Genomic DNA, 19,475 nt, shown 5'->3' with positions numbered 1-19,475 from the left:
TTTTTTCTTGACAGATACAGTGCAGGAAAAAATTTAAAGGAAAATCCATTTGTGAGAGGAGCATCTGTTCCTACATTTAATCAAAGGGAAAAATGTGTTTTACCATATACATCTACTGAAAGCAAGGAATGTCCCATAAGCTGTAAGTCAGATGTGGTGCAGTTAAAAAAATGCTTAAAAGTGCATATTATTGAAAAACTGCCGGGAATTACTCAATTCTGTGTACATTGTAAAACAACATTTACTTCCTTTTTAAGATTTCAGTTTGCTAATAATTAATAATTAATAATAATATTTTCTTGGAGAACATGAAAAAATTGTAAGAGAAGTTATGAGAAGTAGGTATAGTGTGTTATTCTTCTGTAGAGATCTGTAATGTACTGTATATGGGCTGAGCTAAAACTAATTTATAATAATTCCTTACACTTACATAATACTTTTCTGGACACTCCACTCAAAGTGCTTTACAGCTAGTGGGGACTCCCCTCCACCAATGTGTAGCCCCACCTGGATGATGCAATGGCAGCCAAAGTCTGCCAGTTCACCACACATCAGCAATCAGTGGGGAGGAGAACTGAATAATAAAACCAAATCATAAATGCGGATTATTAGGAGGTCTTGATTCTTGATTGGTAAAAGCTATAGGGAAATTCAACCAGGATGCCAGGGTAACACCTGTACTCTTTTCAAGAAACACCATGGGATTTTTTAATGACCACTGAAAGTCAGGACCTCAGTTTTACATCTTATCCACAAGATGGCTCCTTTTTTACAGTATAATATCCCCATGACTATACTGGGGTATTATGACCCACACAGAACATCAAATTTAATGTTGAACATCCCCTACTGGTCCCAGTAACAACTCTTCCAGCAATGACCTTAGCTTTCCCAGAAGGTCTCCCATCCAGGTCTCCCATCGTCTCCCATCCTCACACCAGCTTAGCTTCAGTGGGTTGCCAGTTGTGACTTGCAGGGTGATATACTGTAGCTGCTGACACATATCGCTATTACACATTTTGTAGAATATATTTATTGTTTCAATTTCAAATATTATTTTTACTTAAAAATAATAGGCTGTGGCAGTAAAAAGCTAGTAGAACCTTCCAATACTTTCTTAATTCTACACTTCAGTGCTGGACATCTTGCTCAATTGCATTTTGTACTCTGGATCATAAGCAAACACTAGGGTTCTGCCAGAAGAGGGCAGCAGATAATTTGTTTTTTTTATTTCCTGAAAGACCATTGGAGTTACTATTGCACCCTAGTAACATACCTTAGTTACAAGTATTGTGTAAGCTTACTGCCATAATACGAGGATAGTTGCCCAAAATGTTGGTGATTAAAGGATGTTTTTCAAGGCCTCAATAAGTCTGTAAAGTTTGTAGTTTTCACTTTTGACAAAATGTATTCAAAAGCAACATAGAGAAATTCCATGTTCTGCACACACACACTCATGTAATTTTGACTTAATTATAGTGATTAAATCACAAAATCCAAGGGTCCTTTGAAATAAGATCAAAAACACTTGTTTTTGAAGAATGTCTGTATCGTATTGAGTTGTATGAAGTTTGAATGTTATAGTGTGAAGTCATACTAAGAGGAAATTGGCTGCAGCCTTCAGTTCTAATTTAAAAAAAAAGATCTATTGACACATTTCACCTCTGCTAATGGTATACATAGTAAGATATACATAGTAAGTAGCTTACATTTCTTCAGACTCAAGAGTGAAACATGAATCAGAAGACACAAGTGGAAAATACGTAGGAGTGCATTTAAAACTGAGAACAGGAGGCACTTTTTTATCCAAAGGGCAATGGATAAAAAATACATGCAGCTCAGCCTTTTTGTTGAAGTCATTGCCCTGACTTCTTTCAGGTATGAGGTCCTTGGATCAGTGAGATATTAACTACCAAATAGTGTCAATGGGCCACATGGGCCTTTAATTTCTAAACTTTCTAATATTCTTATGTAATTGTTTACACCTAAAGGAAGCTCATATTTCCCCCCTTGTGTCACATTAATAAACCTCTTCACATGTTGTGGTGTTAAGCTGTTAATGCTGTATAAGAATGCCATTCTTCAGGGATTTAAACGGCTCCTATGTGCATGCTTCCTAGTTCCCAGTACTGTTTGAGAAACCGTTTGTTTCCTCGAGCTTATGAAAAAAACAACTGAGTACAATTTTACATTGGTATCTATATAAAAAAGAACAGAAAAGGCTAATTGTACCAGACAAGTGTTAACTTATCTAGTATGTTTGATTAAATTCCAATTCCAATTAAATCTGGACTTCTTTATAAATTGGTTTCTAAGAATATGTGAATAATATTTAGTCTCATCAAAAGGTTTAACCTCTCAGCTGTTTAATGTTAATTTGCACCAGAGGAGCAAACATAATTAAATGGTATGTTTTGAACACAGATTTAAATTGCTATCCCAGTAGAGAAAAAATATATTTTCCTGGCACAAAATAAGCATATCTTACAAAAACTGGAAGTCCAGTAGATATCTAATCCTTAATTTTACAGAAAGGGAAATATTCCTGTATTGTCCAGAGCAGCTAAATACTTTAAAGAAGATCACAATTCTTAAATTGTGATTCATTAAATTCCAAAAGGACAACAAATATTTTTTAAGGTAAAATATTTTTTGAGGTTTATAGCAATCCTATCTTAAAAGCAGCAACCATTACACATATGCATACACATGTGGTATTTGAACATCAAATTTAATGGCTTTCTTCTATAAGTGTAGCTTTTATAGCAGGATAAGTATCTACCTTTATACTCCCAGCAGTCAGATCTTACACACAACTTACATAAGAAAGCAAACCAATAAAATTATCATATTATCCAAGACTTCTATGAAAATGTCAATCAAATAGCTTAATGTTAAACTTATCCAACAATAAAAGGTCAGAAAGTCAACAACTCTAATGTGCATTTTGAAAAATTGTATGACGCAGAACATATTCTCCTGCATTTTTCTGTCATGCCACAACAGAGTATTTTTGAGATCAAAGTCTATAGTCCTGTTCCAGAGTTCTGTAAGGTTATATTAGTATGAAAATAAACTTGTAATCCTTTGAAAAGTGGTATCTTTGGTAACTTGTAAAATGGATTTTGGGTTTGGATAATGCTTTATAATCTACTCTCATGCAGAGGTCAAAAGGGAAATGTGCATTTTCTATGTTTTAAGATGAATTTGCACAAGAAAGATTGGACATAATTTTATACAAAAGTGAAAGAAACTGCATGTTTTTTCTTTTTCTCACTTTGAACTCATTTTACATGGAGAACATAAATGCCTAATTCTTAATATTATAAGTTTAAGAAAACAGACCAAATTTTAAACAGGTGAGTACAGTACACAATAAGTTATACAATAATTATAATCTTATTTACAAGAGCAACACACAAATGACAATAACAAGACTTTTAAGAACTACATCTAAATCTGCAAGACGCTATGTTCCAATGATTAGCAGTTTTTTTTATTTTCTGCAATAGAATGGATAGTGCTTGACCATAGTTACAGTTATCTGAAGCAAAATGGAAAAATGGTTCCTTTCTATGTTGTTGTGATTCATAAATATACTGATGGAAAAAAGAAATGCAACATTTTCTGGAATGAGAATACTATAGTTATAGCATATGTACTTTCACAAAAAGTTGTCAGTTTGTTTTAAGCCCTCTGACCAGCAATACAGCTTGTGCAGTGAGGCATTGCAACTTGCTAATTTCATGAAAGCTCGTTAGATGCACTTTTGCCGAACAAGGTCTTGGTGGAACAATGCCTGATCAGGTCACTTTTAAAAAAGCCTTAATTCACAGCTTAGGTCACTGCAAGAAAAAGGCTACACTTAGTCAGTTTTCTGTGCATTCCATAATGTCTTGAATGTCACCCGAAGCAAGGGAGAGGGCCACTGGCATGCTGCAGGCAGGCATGTCATGTGCCAGCATTGCCAGACACTATGGAGTAAGCCACTCCACTGTGACCCGACTGCAGAGAAAGTTTCAGCAGACCGGCAGGACAGATGACCGTCCAAGATCCGGTCACCCTCAAGTGACCACACCAGAGCAGCACTGACACATCAGACTGGTTCATCTGAGAGATCATTTCAGATCTGCCACCCATACTGCTGCTGAAACTGCCAGCAGACACAATGCCTGCATCAGTGACAGGACAGTGATGCTCCATGCTGCTGCCTTTAGAGCAAGGTGACCCGTCAGAGGCTCTCAGCTCACACCTCCTAGACGTTACACCCAACTGGCTTGGGCCAGACAGAGGCTGTAATGGACTTGTCAGCAGTGGCATCAGGACCTCTTCATGGATGGGTCAATCTTCAGCCTGTTCCACGCAGATGGGAGTGCCAGAGGAGGAGGTGTTGCATTTCTTTTTTCTATCAGTATATATAGTTTACAGAATATTCTAAAGTGTGATGTTTGATTTATATAAGAAATTAATTTGAGAACATGTTCTGAAAGTATCATTTTCATTTTAAAAGGTGTGAATTAATGAGAAAAATGTACTTAGTTATTGTAGTTTTGTACATTAGTTTTCCCAGGACTCACAAGTTCATCTCTTCAGTCTGACATGAAGAGGGGATGTAGGTGCAAAAAGACTAATGTCAATTCACACAATTCTCTGCAATGTTTAACAAAGTCAAGCCCACTAATACATCATCACTTCCTTAGGAGCTTCCTCTGTGGGCCTCTCCTGTTTCTTCTTCTCAGTGTAACTGGCATGAGCATAGACGAAAATGATAACGATGGCACACAGAGAGCTGAGAAAGGCAGGAATCAGGAGGTAAAACGGGAAGTTCAGATTGTTCCGAATATTATAAAGTGAAATTTCATTCCTGGTACCTATAATGATGGCAGCAGATAAATTCTGCACTTCAACGTTCACCACAAACAAGATGAGTGCCAAAAAAATGAGGATACCTGAAAGAAATAAGATGATTAAAGAATTAATTTTATCAAAAAAATAAACAAACATGCTTTTTCATCAATATCTGAAATGATACTGAATTTTGTCTTGTCTGCCACTGCAAATGGGTTGCTAATTTGTACCAAGTGCAGGGTCAGTTAAAAGTAACTATAAGTAGAATTCTTCAGCATCTACAGTATACAGGACACACTTTTTCAGGATATTGTAAATTAAACATTCTGAAAAATGAGCTTTAATGGAAATGAACAGGAACACGGGACAGAGTTAGACTATGGTAATGCGGAGATTCAGTGAGCGTCACTCAGATAGCCCTAATAATATGACAACATCCAGCACCCAGCTAACAAAAAAACTAATTCTGGTACAATGTGCAGCTTTAGCTTTTTACACCTCAGCCAAAGCCAATCACATTAGCCTACAATTCCCACAAGAACATGGTAAATTTGAAATGTTTTAGAGAAGCACCAAAACAATTATTGTTTAACAAGTCTGTATTTCACTTTTAAATGAATCACCTCACCTCCATTCTACTCCCTTTCTTTCAAAGGGATTCAGAGCTTCTAAATCTGGTGTTTTGATTTGTGAGCCTTGTCATAAATAGTGTCAATCTGATTAACTGGCAGTACTGCTGAAAGGACTAGAAAGACATACATGACTCTCACCACTAATGGAGCTGCAGGTGTACAGTCCCAAGGGTCCCAAATATGTCTCATAGGGGTTGCTGACGGAGTTGTACATGGTGATAATAAAGCTGCCCACTGTGCTAATCAAGCTGATGATTAGGAATGACACAACCATGCAGTGCAGGATGTGTGGAACACCCTTTTGTTTTTCTAGTGCTTCCAAAACTGAGGAAAAAATGAGAGACAAACAGAGGCTTTCATGTTAGTGCTTATAACAAAGTGATTTAATCAGGCCATCTTCAGTGTGGTTCCCCAGGTGGATGAAATGGAACATGCTAAACAGATTTAGAACTCTGCCATGTCTTGTGTACCACTAATTTAGCAAAATGTTTTGTTACTGCTCTAAATGGTAACTTTACTATGGTTCAGAGCAGTGAGAAAGTTAGCTAAAGAAATATTAATAAATTAAAAATCTGTAAATGTGTATCCATGTCTCAGTTAATTACTATTGCTGTTTTTGCCACTTGTCCATTTTAGACAAAGCCACAGTTTAGCAAGAAGTATTACAAAAAATAAATACATCTTTAAAAATGCATGCTTCTCACAATGAAAAACCATTATGTACAATGGCACCTAAATTGCATACTCATCATTCATGACAATAGATCAAATGAATGGAAAATATTCTTTGTGATCTAAGATATTTTTTCTCTGCTCATGACTAGGTAAGCTTAACCCAGCACTCATCTATACATGTTCATAAACATTTGAAACCAAGCCAAAGTTAACATTTATATTTTCTCACCAAGTACGGGGAGAGAAAGATGCTTTACCAGTTTTCTTTATCATTTTGTGTGAGCCCAGCACATTAATGTCACAACACTCAATACAGGCATTAACATAAGTACTATTGACCTTGTCTGGGAAAGAGAAGGTTTAAGGTGTCTGTCTGATGTTTTGAGCATGCTGGCTGCTGGAACAGACCCTAAAAAGAAGACTGACAGACTGCTTCCTGGATTATTAATGATAGGCACCTCTCAGCATAGCTCCTACTGACAACAGAGCACAGTAAGGTTTTGCTTTTGCTTTGGTCCCTGTACAGTAGTTTATATAGATATGATGAAAGTGTTGTCGCATGTCAGCTGTAGAAGTATATCCTCCTGTTGTATGACCTGTTCATACTATAATACATTTAGCAGGAAGCAGGATTAGTGTGATTCCTGCAGAACCTAAGGTAAAAATGTGTAAGCCTTGTGTAAGGGATTACCCATTGTTGTAGCAGGCTCACAAGTGCTGGGACTTTGCCTTTGGGTCCCAGAGCTGTATACACCTCCTCAGTGCCTGGCCGTTTTCTCAAAATTACCAGAAAACATGGCTTTTCTGAACACTAACACCTGGACTCCCCAAGTGTACTGTAAACTAAGAGCTGCTGGGGTAGAGTTGTGATTAGTCAGCCAGCTCTCTGAACCTCCGGAGAAACAGTGACCCCTGCATCTGTGACTTGCAACTCTAACTATCCTGTACATCACTGCGAGGCTTGTAGCATGAATTATTTATGGACTGCGGATCAGATGAGCCTGTCTGTTCCTCCTCATTCCTGTTGCTCTGAGCTGAGATGTAAAGAAATAATTAGTGATACCAGGTGGGGTTTTCGGGAGGGGGTATAAGATAAAACCATCAGTGATTAAAATTTTACAAAATCACTGTTGCTCTATTACACAGTACTAAAATAATTATGGCCTTCTAAAATTCATTAAAATTGCAAAACAGGTTTATTCTCCTCTAGTATTAGATTATTAATAGTAGAAAACATTGCACAGTAAATATCTTTTTTCCAAATTTAAACAACCACAAACGATTTTGACCTTTTGATATAGTAATTAAGATTCCAAGCTTCCTGAGCCTGGGAGCCTATAATGACTGTTAGGAATTTTTCTTTGTATTTCTTTATTTTTTTTTAATTTTACAAGTTTTTATCAAAAATTACCAAGCGATATGGACCACCTGAGTGGCTCACCTGGTAAAGGTGCTCACCTGGTAAAAGCACAGGATGAGCTCTGTGATCACAGGTTCAAGCCTTTGTCATGTGACTAACTATTGCGACTGGGATTCCCCAAGTGGTTGCAACCAACTGGCACCCAGTGTTGTGCAGGATTACTCAACTCTCAGTGACACAGTGACCTTTGCAGTCTCCCTGTCACTGAGGGATGTGTCTCTCCTTGATTGGTGCTGTGTATCCTGTGGTACAGGGCTGTATTGCCCGTGTATTGCATCACAGTAGTCTACACTTCCTCGTTCTCCCCTGTGTGTGTCTGCAGATGCCACAGCATGTAGCATTGAAGTCCAAACACACCATTTCAGATTGGGAAGTCATACCATACACATTTTTTACATTTATAGAAGAAAATGACCAAAAGTAACCAAAGCAATTCCTTTGCAATCAGGCTAATATCATTAGTAACTCACATCACGTAAAGTCTCCAAATCCTACATTGCTCCAACAAATATGGATACCAAAAAGGCAGCCTCAATATTATCAAAGCACATCACAGTCTTCAAACTTTTTTGTCCCAAAAGAACACATCATTCCTGAGATAACCAAACTGAAACATGGGAAAATTTGCTGTACAAATCTGTGAGTGTCACAAAATCTGTACTTCTTCTTAATATTATGAAACTGCTATACTACAATATTATAGTATACTAGTATACATACTAGAAAAACACCTCAGGAGATCAATTCCAAACTTACCAGGCCATGGGGATAACAGAATTCAGCCTCCTAAAATGAATAGAATCTTTCTGACTAACATACTAGAACTTCACTTAGACAACAATTGTATAAAGGTTTTGTCAAAACCAACATGCTTTGTTTCTGACAAATCCATACACATTAGAACTTCATTAAGAACAGGCATTAATAAGTCATTTTTCACAAATATACATCCAAATAGAGGCTTCACCAACGTTTTTCTTCTAATTTTCTTCCAACTTTTCTTTCTTTTTCTTCTGATGTTCAATAGTGTTTTTGAGAATATACAGTACTTAGATGGTCACCAGATGAAAGGCAATACAAAGCCAACTTACAATTAATCTAAAATATTGTTATTTTTAAAAAGCTAAACAGGACAAATTAAAATAAATAAATTGGAAAACATAATCAAGAGGAGAAAAAACATAAAAAAGAAAAAAACTGAAAACTACTTTTATAAGCTTCACGAATTTCAAAAGAAAATAAATTACCTTGTACATTCTCAAGGGAAGAACCAAAAATTGGACAAAAAGATAGTAGTCCTTTAGCTGTAAAAAGCCCATAGGTGATAGACGCACTGCTGGTACCATTGGGATTGGTACTGTTACTATTTATGCCTGAACAGTCCATTTCAGAAGAGACCCACTCAGTAGACGACAGTGTATAGCACACTATTGAAAAGCAAACCGTGCTGGCAAGAGCTCCCGACAAGAAACAAATAGTTTTCCTTCTCGAAGGCATTTTTGCAGGGTTATTCTTTCGATGGTTTCAATGTGATGTTCAATTGTTTTATATTTTGCCTTTAAATGTGTGGCACCTTCCAACAGCAAAGAAGTGTCAGTGTTTCTTCTGCTACAGACTCTCTTACAGCAGGAAATAATAAAAGATGATCATTAAACTGAGAGAGAGCAATAAAGGGCATAATCAAGTGTGTGAACTTTGATCAGGTGAAAATCGGTTACCATAGTGTTCATTTATTATCTAACATCATAAATAGGATGTGAGAAATTGCCCTTTTTAACTATTTTTAGGGAGTTGTTAAACCTATTGTGTGGCATATTTTTGTGATAGGATGATAATTAGTATGATTCCCATCTGCAAACTTAAATGGTTACCTTATTCCCTGCCTTGCTGTATTGGAGATCTCCAGAGGTAATTCATAAACCTCATTATATTCATAAGACTATGGTTAAAGTTTTCCGGCCTTTCAGAACTAAATGACATTCAAATTGAGAGCATGTTGCACACATTTTTTCATTGACAGTGAGGACATTTTTGGACCATAAATAATTTATTGTATTTACATATCCCTGGATTCAAGAAGCTTTTTCCTGAAAAGACATTTGTAATACATGAATGTAACCACTGCAACGATGACATCAGTATAATGATGGAAAACCTGACAGGCACTGAAGTGACCTTACGTACAGTATTTATGATCATTATTGTACTAGGACCAAAGTCCAGACTTTTCCCCGAGAAAGGGGAAATATTTAAATATTTAAATATTTATACATAGCTAATGTATGCTGATTGGTGAGTCCAGGCTGTCAGTGTAGAGCTGGGCTAGAAATAGTTTAAGAACTCTGTGAATAAAACCATTCTGACAAAGAAAGAACTTCTTAAAAGATTTACAAAACAAAATTCAGTTAAATATGGGACAATACTGCAAGCAGAGGCAAAAATAGAATAGTAGAAAGATATTGCAATGGAGCAATAAATGATAAAAGTTCTTCCTCAGCATTACAATAGTAAAAGAATAGTAAAGGATGAAGTTAAGTTTCTCAGAATTCATTAAGAATGCTTAGATAATGAAAAGGGAAATGGCTAATAAATAAAATTAAGATTTCCACCAAGACAGGGGTAATACCCATTGACTGGAAACTTGTTAATATAGCACCATCCATAAAAAGGATGAGAAATGTTTTAATTATAGACCAATACATCCTGCTTCTAATAAGTGTAGGGTTATAGGGGTGATGATTAGAATTAAACTAGAGGAATCTTTGTATCGTAAAAAGATTCTAGGGCATAGTCAACAATGATTTAGAAGAGATACATAAGGTTTTGCTTAACTAACTTGTTGTTTTAACAAGAAACAACAAAAATGGATACAAACACAATGTATTTGAGTTTTCAGAAGACTTCTGATGAAGTTCTGCATAAAGGTTACTTTTATAATTGTTGGCTATAGGCATTTAAGGTTATATGCTTTTTAGGTTGAGAACTGGTTAATGGATAAAAAACAGACAGTACAGATAAGAAGTGAATTATTATGAATTATCTGAACTAGGACTAATGCTCTTTCTAAATATATTTGGTGTTTGCTGTCCTAAAGATTATTCTTTGTTCCAGCATGTAACATTGATCATATCTGAATGGAAATAAACAAAAACCTTGTAACAGGGCCATGAGCTGTTATTTCTTCATAACTATCTTTCTTTTTGATAGACCAGTTTCGCAGGTTAATCCCTAATCTGTCCAAGGGCATTAATTATAGTTTCTAGGAACTGAAATTGTCTTCTTTGCAAAGGTTTTGTCTTTGTTAGCTAGTATTCCAAGTAATATGCAGTCTGATTCTCCAGAGTTAAAACCATCAATTTCCTGTAACACTGTAGGGTGGCAATGTGGCACAGTGTCATAGCATTGTTGCCTCACAGCACTGGAACCTGGGTTCAATTTGGGACCCAGATTCCTATCAGCGTTTAGATGTTCTCTCTATGTTCACTTGGGTTTCCTCCAGGTTCTTTGGTTTCATGTCACAGTCCTAAGACATACTGGTGTGTTAATTGTCTCCTGGGAATATTGGCCCTGAGTGAGTGTGTCTCAGAGCAGTGTCTGCACTGTGATGGACTGATGTCCTGTCCAGAGTGTACCCTGCCTTCTACCCTTTGCTTGCTGCCTGTTACTACAACCCTGAATTGGAAGACACAGTTAGAAAACTGATGGATAGACATACTGTAAAACTCCACAGGTTATGAATAGAATGAGGCATAAAATCCAGAGTCAAACTGTAAAACCCACAGTTATCGGCATAATAAAAGCAGACTGCCCCTCCCTTTCATTACCAAGACTGACCTTTGCTTTTTCAGAGGACTTTCACTCATACAAGTAGGCTGTATAATGTATGAACTGTTCCAGTGTCAGATCTTCATGCCTTGTTGACAGATCAGATTTACAGGGACAAAATGGGTGGATAAGCAGACATGAAGTGAGAGGTGCTCTGATTTTAACAGCCTTGACTGGAGGCAGTAAAAATACTTGCCTCTATGCATATAAATAATACCTCGGAAACCTTTCGCTTCTTGCAATGCAAATCCAGAACGCAGTAATTTGAAATGACAACCTGCTAATGATCAATTTATCATTTGCTATGCTCCAAAATGTTTTTTTTAAAAAAACATATCACTCATTTCTGACAGGTAATTGCATAGAGCACTCAGCACAGAAGATATTATAAATCAAACCAGTATAATCCACCGTTCTATATGTATGACTATTTCTACATCTAAATAAACCGCAAGAATAGCATTTTGTCTTCGGTTCTGATGTTTAAGATAAATGTCAGTCTCTGTTAGCCGCTATTATTTAACTGACGTCTTATCAAAGTCGACATATTCAAAACAATGAACAGCAAAAAGGTGTATGAATTACGGCTTTTCTAGTTGTTTAAACAAAAATAAACCAGTTCACAAGTTTGTCTTTCATAATCTTTGGAAGTGTTATAAGAAGACCTTGGAATTTCTTTTTAACATCCAACAGTGCAAATCTAATTACATAGTTTCAATTCAAGACAAAAATGAAAATACTTTTTATGAACTGAATTCATAAGTACTGTGTGTTAATATGAATATGAACTGAAATTAATTCATAAGAATTGTGGGTTTCATATCACCGAGAAAGAACAGTCGAGGCTTATTTCTTTAATCACAGAAGCTTCACATTTCCTTTAATATATTCAATTCTAGCGGCACCACCTTAGGGGTCTTGTTGCTTCTTATTGTTTCTTCTTATTTGGTTAAAGAGAAATAAATTGAGACATAAAACAGTCTTGAAATCCTCTAACGTCGGTGAAATAATCATGTGCCTGATAAATTGTTTTACACAAGGCGAAATAGTTTATTTCGATGTATTATATTCTTGGTCATCCGCCTAAACGTGGCCTGAAAATACTAAATGAAAACTGACAGCTGATAGACTGATGTATTTAGAATGCTATACAGAATGACAATTGATCACAGAAACTGCTGATCACAGAAGCACTGTTACGAGATGTTAAGTGGCTTGACTGAGCCTACCCCTTTCCACACCTGTTTAGGGTTTTTTGATGCTGAAAATTAACGGTGCCCTACGATGATCTGTCTTGTTTGTTAAACGGAACAAATGCATACAAATTAATTTTGAGGAATCTAGATCAGGCATGACTCGGTGACGTGGAATGTTCTGTTTTGCTTGAATTAATTTCATTTTAATATCTTCCATGTAAACGTTTTAAATGAACGTGACGTACACGCGGTGGTTATTTTCAACATTTTTTATTATCGTGTAGGATTAGGAGGAGACGCAGTTTCCTCTTCAGTTGGGCAACTCGGACTCATATTTCCTGTGCCCTGCGGTGCCACTAAATACGCTCCTGCTGTTTCGAACTACAGCGCCAGGCGGCTCCCTCTCTCCTCCGTTTTATGGAAAGAGAAATCCAGGAAAGGTTATTCTGACAGCAGGCACAGAAACAAAATTTCCTGCCTCTTTCCGATAAATACCACGCTGGTCAGAAGCCCGGTAAATCCTTTCTCTTGTTGAAAAACACCGTGTCCGGATTTTTTTTCTGCTGGGAACTGACAGGGGAAGAGCTCTGAAAGTTGTTGTCTACAGTACAATCAAGAATACAGCGGTAAGATTAAAATACCTTCTATGTGTGTGTTTTGTGTTTAATTTATATATTGTAGGCTACTATGTCGCTTTTGCAGTTCTACAACATTAATATCTGGTGCAATTGCTACTGTACATGCTTTCGGATATCAGAAGCTGGGGTTTATAGAATCAAAGCGTTCATCGCAGGTAGCTGGACTTGGGAAAATCCGCTCCGAACGGAACGCGGAAGGAATCGGAATCGATTTTATTTTCATGGTCAAAAGCGTTTATTATTGTGTGTTTTCTGGTCAAAAAAAAACCATCCTTGAAACAGGCGGCTACATGATTTTGTAATCTTAGGATGAATAAGAAGTGATGCACGACATACTGTACGCGACGGCTAGAAGACTAGAATTTATGTGCCACCTCCAAAACCCTGTCCAGTGCATATTCTGTATGTAGGTTACTAGAGTAGGGTCTAGCGTTCTACGCCGTAGTAACGAACCATTTTCTTTTAATGCGATATCCTAATATTGATGTGTAACAACACGTAATATTCCAACAACAAATCTAAAAGATGTCGACATTAACACTGAAAGAGCAAGTAACCTGGCTATTTCGCTGCATACAGTATATGGCTGATTATATGATTATATGAAATGAGATTGTTTAAATGAAAGTACAGCCAAATATTGAAAACTGCTTTCTTCTTCCTTTTAAAGAAAAAAAAAATCCAGAATGATAACCATTTCAGAATCTTATATTTTTAATGCGAAGAGTACTATAGTCTGAATCGTAATGTTACAGTACATGAAAGTGCTGATGTAATGAACGTTTGCAGAATACATTAAAATAGTTTATTGTATCTGATTACATCAGTTTTTCGTGTTATGACGAAAAACAAAATATTTGGTTTCCAACAATATCTAGGTTGTGGGTTAGTTGGACTGACATTAAAACTGTGCTGCAATCTGAGGACATTTCTATGGTTTAGGTCACTTTATTGTGAGTTTGCATAGAGGGAGCAAGTGCTTTATGTGTGCTTTATGGACCTCAGATAGTTGTAGTGTTTAAAACAGGACTCCAATCCCAACATGGAAATTGATTTCTGTTTTCACAAACAGTACATATGTTCGCAGTATACTATAAAGCTTTTTTTTTCTGAAAAGATAGTTTTCAGAAAAATAATCAAGGAATTGGATATAGGCTTACCCTTATTAGTTCAGGTGGGTAGCTGCGTCAGCATGCGTAGGCTGCAAAGGAACAGTAATAGGTTTAGTCCATGCTGAAAAAAAGAGGAAAGAAAACACCTTATTACCCTTATTATATTTCATTGTAAATAAAGCTAGGTTCTTATTCGACCCTTGACTTGTAAGTTAATTGGCAGCTATAATGAGTTTGTTTTTGCAGTTCTACAGTATGCTAAATTCATTTAAAACTACTGTCTAAAACTTGACTTAATGGCTGCATTTTGGGTTAGGGTTAGTGGGGGTTTGTCCAGTGAGAGCCTTAACGAATTGCAGTAGATTAAATTGGAGTAAGCCTGCACATGATTAGACTTTTGTTTTATACTCTTATATATTTTTCCAGGAGTTGTATTAAATTAATTGCATTATAAAAGTGCTCTAGTTAAATTTTTAAAAGTTACAGTGCTGCAGGCACAACAAGCACTGGTGCAAGGATCTCTCCAGCTATCAAGTATCAGGCTGCCAGAGAAGGTTCTCTTTCTCCCAGGTTAGGCAAGGCAGTCACATCAGAGCAGGCCAGAAGTCTTTCACTGACGTGGTAAAAGCAAACACAAAGAAATGTGACATCAGTATTGACTTGTGGGAGATTTTGGCGCTTGACTAAACCAGATGGAGGGAGAATATCTGGGAAGGATCCCAGCACTTTGAGGCCCAAAAAAGTGTCAGAACAAGGAAACCAAGCCAGAGCGTGATGGAGTGGATGGCACAGTACATGACCTGATATCTGTCACGAAACAGTTCTTTCCGGGCCCTATGCAGACGACACGATCCGGAATTGTGAAGATACACTGGGGAAAAGGTCATGCGGGAGAGGGTCTGGAGACAGGGGGCATGTCCAAGGGGTGCAGGTGTCCAGGGGAAGTGAGTCCGGGGCGAACAATCCATATAGAAAACCCAAACGGGTAATCAAAAACAGAGGCAAAAGTCTATGGCCAGGCGATCCATCCGGGGGGATAAGGAACAGGAACCGGGTTGGAACCGGCGGGGGGAATCAGCAACAGAAAGTTAAAATCATAACGGAGCCAGACGCTGCAGGACCCAGGCTCTCACGAAACGGGATTCAATGAGGAACCCCGAATGATGTCAGCATCTGGCTTTTAAGGGAGAACAGAAATAGGAAGCAGGTGCAGGTAATGGGGCTAAACAAGGAAGGGCTGGATCGCCCTTAAGAGGAGGAGTAGCGATCGTGACAATATCGTCCAGAACAGCACATGCTCCACCTGCCAGAGAGTGTTCGCTGGTCTTATTGGTCACCTTTTGTATTGTGGAAGACAATTATCCTCAATCATGAGGGATGAATGACCAATGAATGGCTCAAGTTAGAAAATTCGGGTTGATGAAAAATATTTTGAAAAAATAAACGGAATGGAAAGGATTGTATCAGAAAGGCCACATCCAGAACATCTGGGTCAATTTCTCTATAATGCATTTTCTAGTGCTGGTTGTGCTGAAACAACCCCCACCCTCCCCCAAACCCCTGGAAAGGAACAATTTATAGTAGCTAATCAACGGTCCAGCAGTATCCTGAGTGTGTGTGGAAGCTGGATGGAAACTGGAGCACCCAGCCAAAACACATGAACACTGAGAGGGAGAGCGTGCAAGCTTCACATAGACTGGCATACCAGTCTGAAATCTCTGGAGCTGAGACTTAGTGGTGCAAACCAGCATGTCACCCCCATTTCCTATTACACAAAAGTAGGCAACTGTATTTTCAATCCTCGATGATGTCTTGGAGACATGTTTATGGCACATACATTTATACTAAAGTGATATTACGTAGCCATACATATGAATTGTTTTCCATTATGTAGAAAAGAATTCATAGATTTTATGATGCCTGACATTCTTCGGTAAGGACGTGAGGCTGGAAGGTTGTGTAGAAATGCTTTTAACTGTCTAAATGTAGCCAAAGGGTGTAATTTTCAGCACTTACTATCTGCAGCTCATGCTTTTGTGTTTTGTAACATATAATAATCCAGGACCAGTATATCAAGAATTCTTCTTATGTTTTTGTAGTAGAACTGCTCTTTCCATTTTAACACAAGGGATGTCTCATGATTCAAACTGCAGTGAATTAAAAATCTCTACTATAATAATGTGGTGCTTTTTTGTGAACTTTAGATTTAGGTTTATGAGCAGAAAATGTAAGGTGTACCAAACGTGAATAATAAATGTTAGATATTCTTTGGATAAGGGCCGATAATGTCATTTTGCTTTATTTACTTTGCAGATGACTACATTTCCAAAATCTCAGATAATTCTTGGAAGTATTTTTATCTTATTTATATGCAAACCTAAATAGGTATAAGATTTATATGTAGAGTAAACATCATCTCCTGATTTTCATTTGAACTGAAGCAGTACTTTTTTGTGGACTAAAAGCCAGCTCATTTAGTTATTTTTTTCAGTGATGGCTAAGGAGGGTTAAATTACATTTTATTACAACTTGAAAAGAACTTCTTTGTTACTTAAAATATTCATATGTTTAATTAACCTTCCTAGTTTAGACATTTGCTTTTAAAGGCTGCTATTTATGTTTGTCTAAACAGTTCTTTCAATAAAAAATGCTTATTTTTTCTAGGATGGAAATTAATCATTAATCACCCCAAATTCTACCTTTAATTGCTATTCTTGAAATTCCATTAATTCAGACCCCAGCACCAACAAGCTCCTTAGTCAAATTTTCTTGATAGAAGACCTGTGATTCAAATTTCTGATCTGAGGGCTTTAAGATGAAAGTAATGAGAAAAGAAGAGATTATAAAAAGGGAAATTTCCATCACGGTGATAACAAACCCAATTTGTATTCATTGTGGGGCTTTGCAAAGAGTATGGGAGAGTGAGGAGTGAAGAAAAAAAAGAAAAAGCTGATTCTTTTACATTTGTGTAAAATAACGCAAGGGATTAGAAATTGTGACATATATGAAACTATTTGTAATAAATCTAAAAGTTTTTGAGCTAAACTTTATTTCTGAGTTGGTTATTTTAGAAACAGCATGATCTTAGAATACAGTATATAAAAAGGATATGACCTCTTTATCTTGTCCTCAGACACACACTTGTCCTTTGTGTCTGGCTGATGAAGTGTGGGGTTTTTTGCTGTGTCAGAAACCTCACTTGAAAGAGTATTGCAACTAGAAAAGAGAAGAGAGAAGTAGAACAGAGGCTCACATTAGCTGAGGCCTAGAGTAGGCGTTTAAGGTGGAATTTTCAAGGTGCTTTCATTTATGGTATTTTAACGTCGTTTTACACATTGGATGGGATCTGAAAGGAGATGGAGCCCATGCTGTGCTTCACTGTGTTGTACTGTAGGTTAGGCTGTGATTAAGAGACTGTTTGATTTTATCCAGTTGCCCCCCCTCAAAACCTTCATTTTATAGTATTACAGCGAAAAGCTGAACAGTTAATATGTCTGAAACAAGTCTCTTATTTTTTACAATATGTTATACTTGTCTCTCTAGATGTACAATGTTGAACCCACTATCAATTTATAAAGATAACTAATCTTTATAAATAAAAAATAAAATAAAGCAAATTACAAGTCTTTTTTTTAACTTTACATAGCTGAATGATGTTAAGAAATAAAAAGTTCCCCAATGAGTCAGTGTCATAATCAAGTCTGTGGCCTGTGTCCAAATGCTCAGGCAGACACTATTGTATTGCAGTGTGCTTAGGTGGTCTGAGGGCACATTCCTTTGTTCTTGAAATGTTTTGTGACAGTTATTCCGAAAGGACAACAGAAAACAAATTAAAAAAACAAAAAAAAATGATGATGATTATTATTCAATCAAAATAAGTTCACAGATCTATCAGTCCAAACATTTTAAAGATTCAAGCATGGTGAAGTTACAGGCAAATTGTGTTAGAGTATTTACCTAAAAAGGAAGTTTTTAGAAGTAAAATTTAGAAGTACAAATTTAAAGCACAGCATCTTTTTGGGTAAACTATATGATTTAATACAAAACCTCATACTGTACGTTTTATTTACAAGGGCAAAGGATTTTGTCTTAAAACATTAAAAAACAAGTTAAACAATTACTATTTATTGTATTCTCTGATAGGTGTTTGCATAAGCCTCAGTCATGAAAACTTGAATGTTTCCTCTCTTCTTTCAAGGGGTTGGTTACATTTACTACTTTCAAGAGATAATCTGGCATAAATCCTACAGCTTCCTGTGATGATCCAGATATTCACACCTGTAACACTTAACTTTTCCTCAGAAGTGACCTAGACTACTGAGTGAGGTCTTCAGTTTATGAGTTTTTTTATCTAGACTGTTCTTGCACACTATTCATCTAGAATAATTGTCCTACATATTCTCTATCATCAACTCATTGAGTACAATTTTATTATAAAATAGCATAAGTGGATGAAAAAGTCCTTTTTATCTTCACATGTTCTTGTTTTGAAGTCAGTTTAGCCTGTGTGTTGTAAATGTTGATTTACAACCAAACAACCTTCAGTGATCAGGAAGCTGTATATTTAAATTTCAGTAGATGTGGTTTGTTTAAAAAGGATCTTGTTTGGTTTTACTAAGCTGCAAGATCACTGTTTAAAGTATTACTGTGACTGTTGTTTTTGGCTGTGAAATGGGCTTCTCATTTTTGAATTATTCTAGTGCATGAAGGTCCAAAAGGTCCTGTTTATCAGCTATTGGCAGATGTTTTCACTGCCATGACAGGGAATTGTCTTTTTGCCATTTAGCATGGTTTTCTTTGCTCCTTGCGTGAACACAAAAACATTATTTTTTACATTTTTTTTTAGAATTTAGAATGAACATCCTGCTACCCCTCCCCATGCCATTTGAAATAGATTCCTGACTCGGCACCAGAAACCTACACCACATGTGGACAGGATACACATACACTCTGAAGTGCATGGTTGTCAAAGTGCCCCCTTTTTGTGCACTAAAGAATTCTAATAACAGGACTGTTGTATCAAGGGTGATGAAAGGCATGGCCCTAGTTTGTAACAACAGACAGTTTTGCTGCACAGTAGACTGAAGATTCCCTAGTTAGCTCAAGTAACACTGACAGTTATTTGAGGG

The 19,475-nt window shown here is 36.7% G+C and overlaps 2 protein-coding genes across 6 annotated transcripts in view; one reads left to right on the top strand and one right to left on the bottom strand.

Annotated features, from left to right (window-relative positions):
* ptprea (protein tyrosine phosphatase receptor type Ea) overlaps window positions 1-19,475 on the top strand; it is a 118,947-nt gene that overhangs the window by 31,040 nt on the left and 68,432 nt on the right. For 2 of the 5 annotated variants that reach the window (XM_088635081.1, XM_088635082.1), the window contains exon 1: window positions 13,000-13,222. The exons of 1 other annotated variant lie outside the window; for it this stretch is intronic. The gene's annotated coding sequence lies outside the window, so the exon portion shown is untranslated. Of the gene's footprint in view, window positions 1-12,996; window positions 13,223-19,475 lie in introns of those variants that run through there. 2 more of the 5 variants (XM_088635085.1, XM_088635086.1) reach the window with 2 other exon arrangements.
* On the bottom strand, window positions 2,713-9,202 carry clrn3 (clarin 3). Its single transcript, XM_088635080.1, has 3 exons — window positions 8,823-9,202; window positions 5,619-5,804; window positions 2,713-4,949 (listed from the first exon to the last, which is right to left on the bottom strand). The coding sequence occupies exons 1-3, from the start codon at window positions 9,070-9,072 to the stop codon at window positions 4,678-4,680; spliced, it is 708 nt and encodes a 235-aa protein (XP_088491206.1). The 5' UTR covers window positions 9,073-9,202; the 3' UTR covers window positions 2,713-4,677.

Source organism: Lepisosteus platostomus, chromosome 6 (genome assembly GCF_059453375.1).
Source record: "Lepisosteus platostomus isolate fLepPlt1 chromosome 6, fLepPlt1.hap1, whole genome shotgun sequence".
Lineage (NCBI taxonomy): Eukaryota > Metazoa > Chordata > Actinopteri > Semionotiformes > Lepisosteidae > Lepisosteus > Lepisosteus platostomus.
This window is presented reverse-complemented; position numbering and strand designations above follow the sequence as displayed.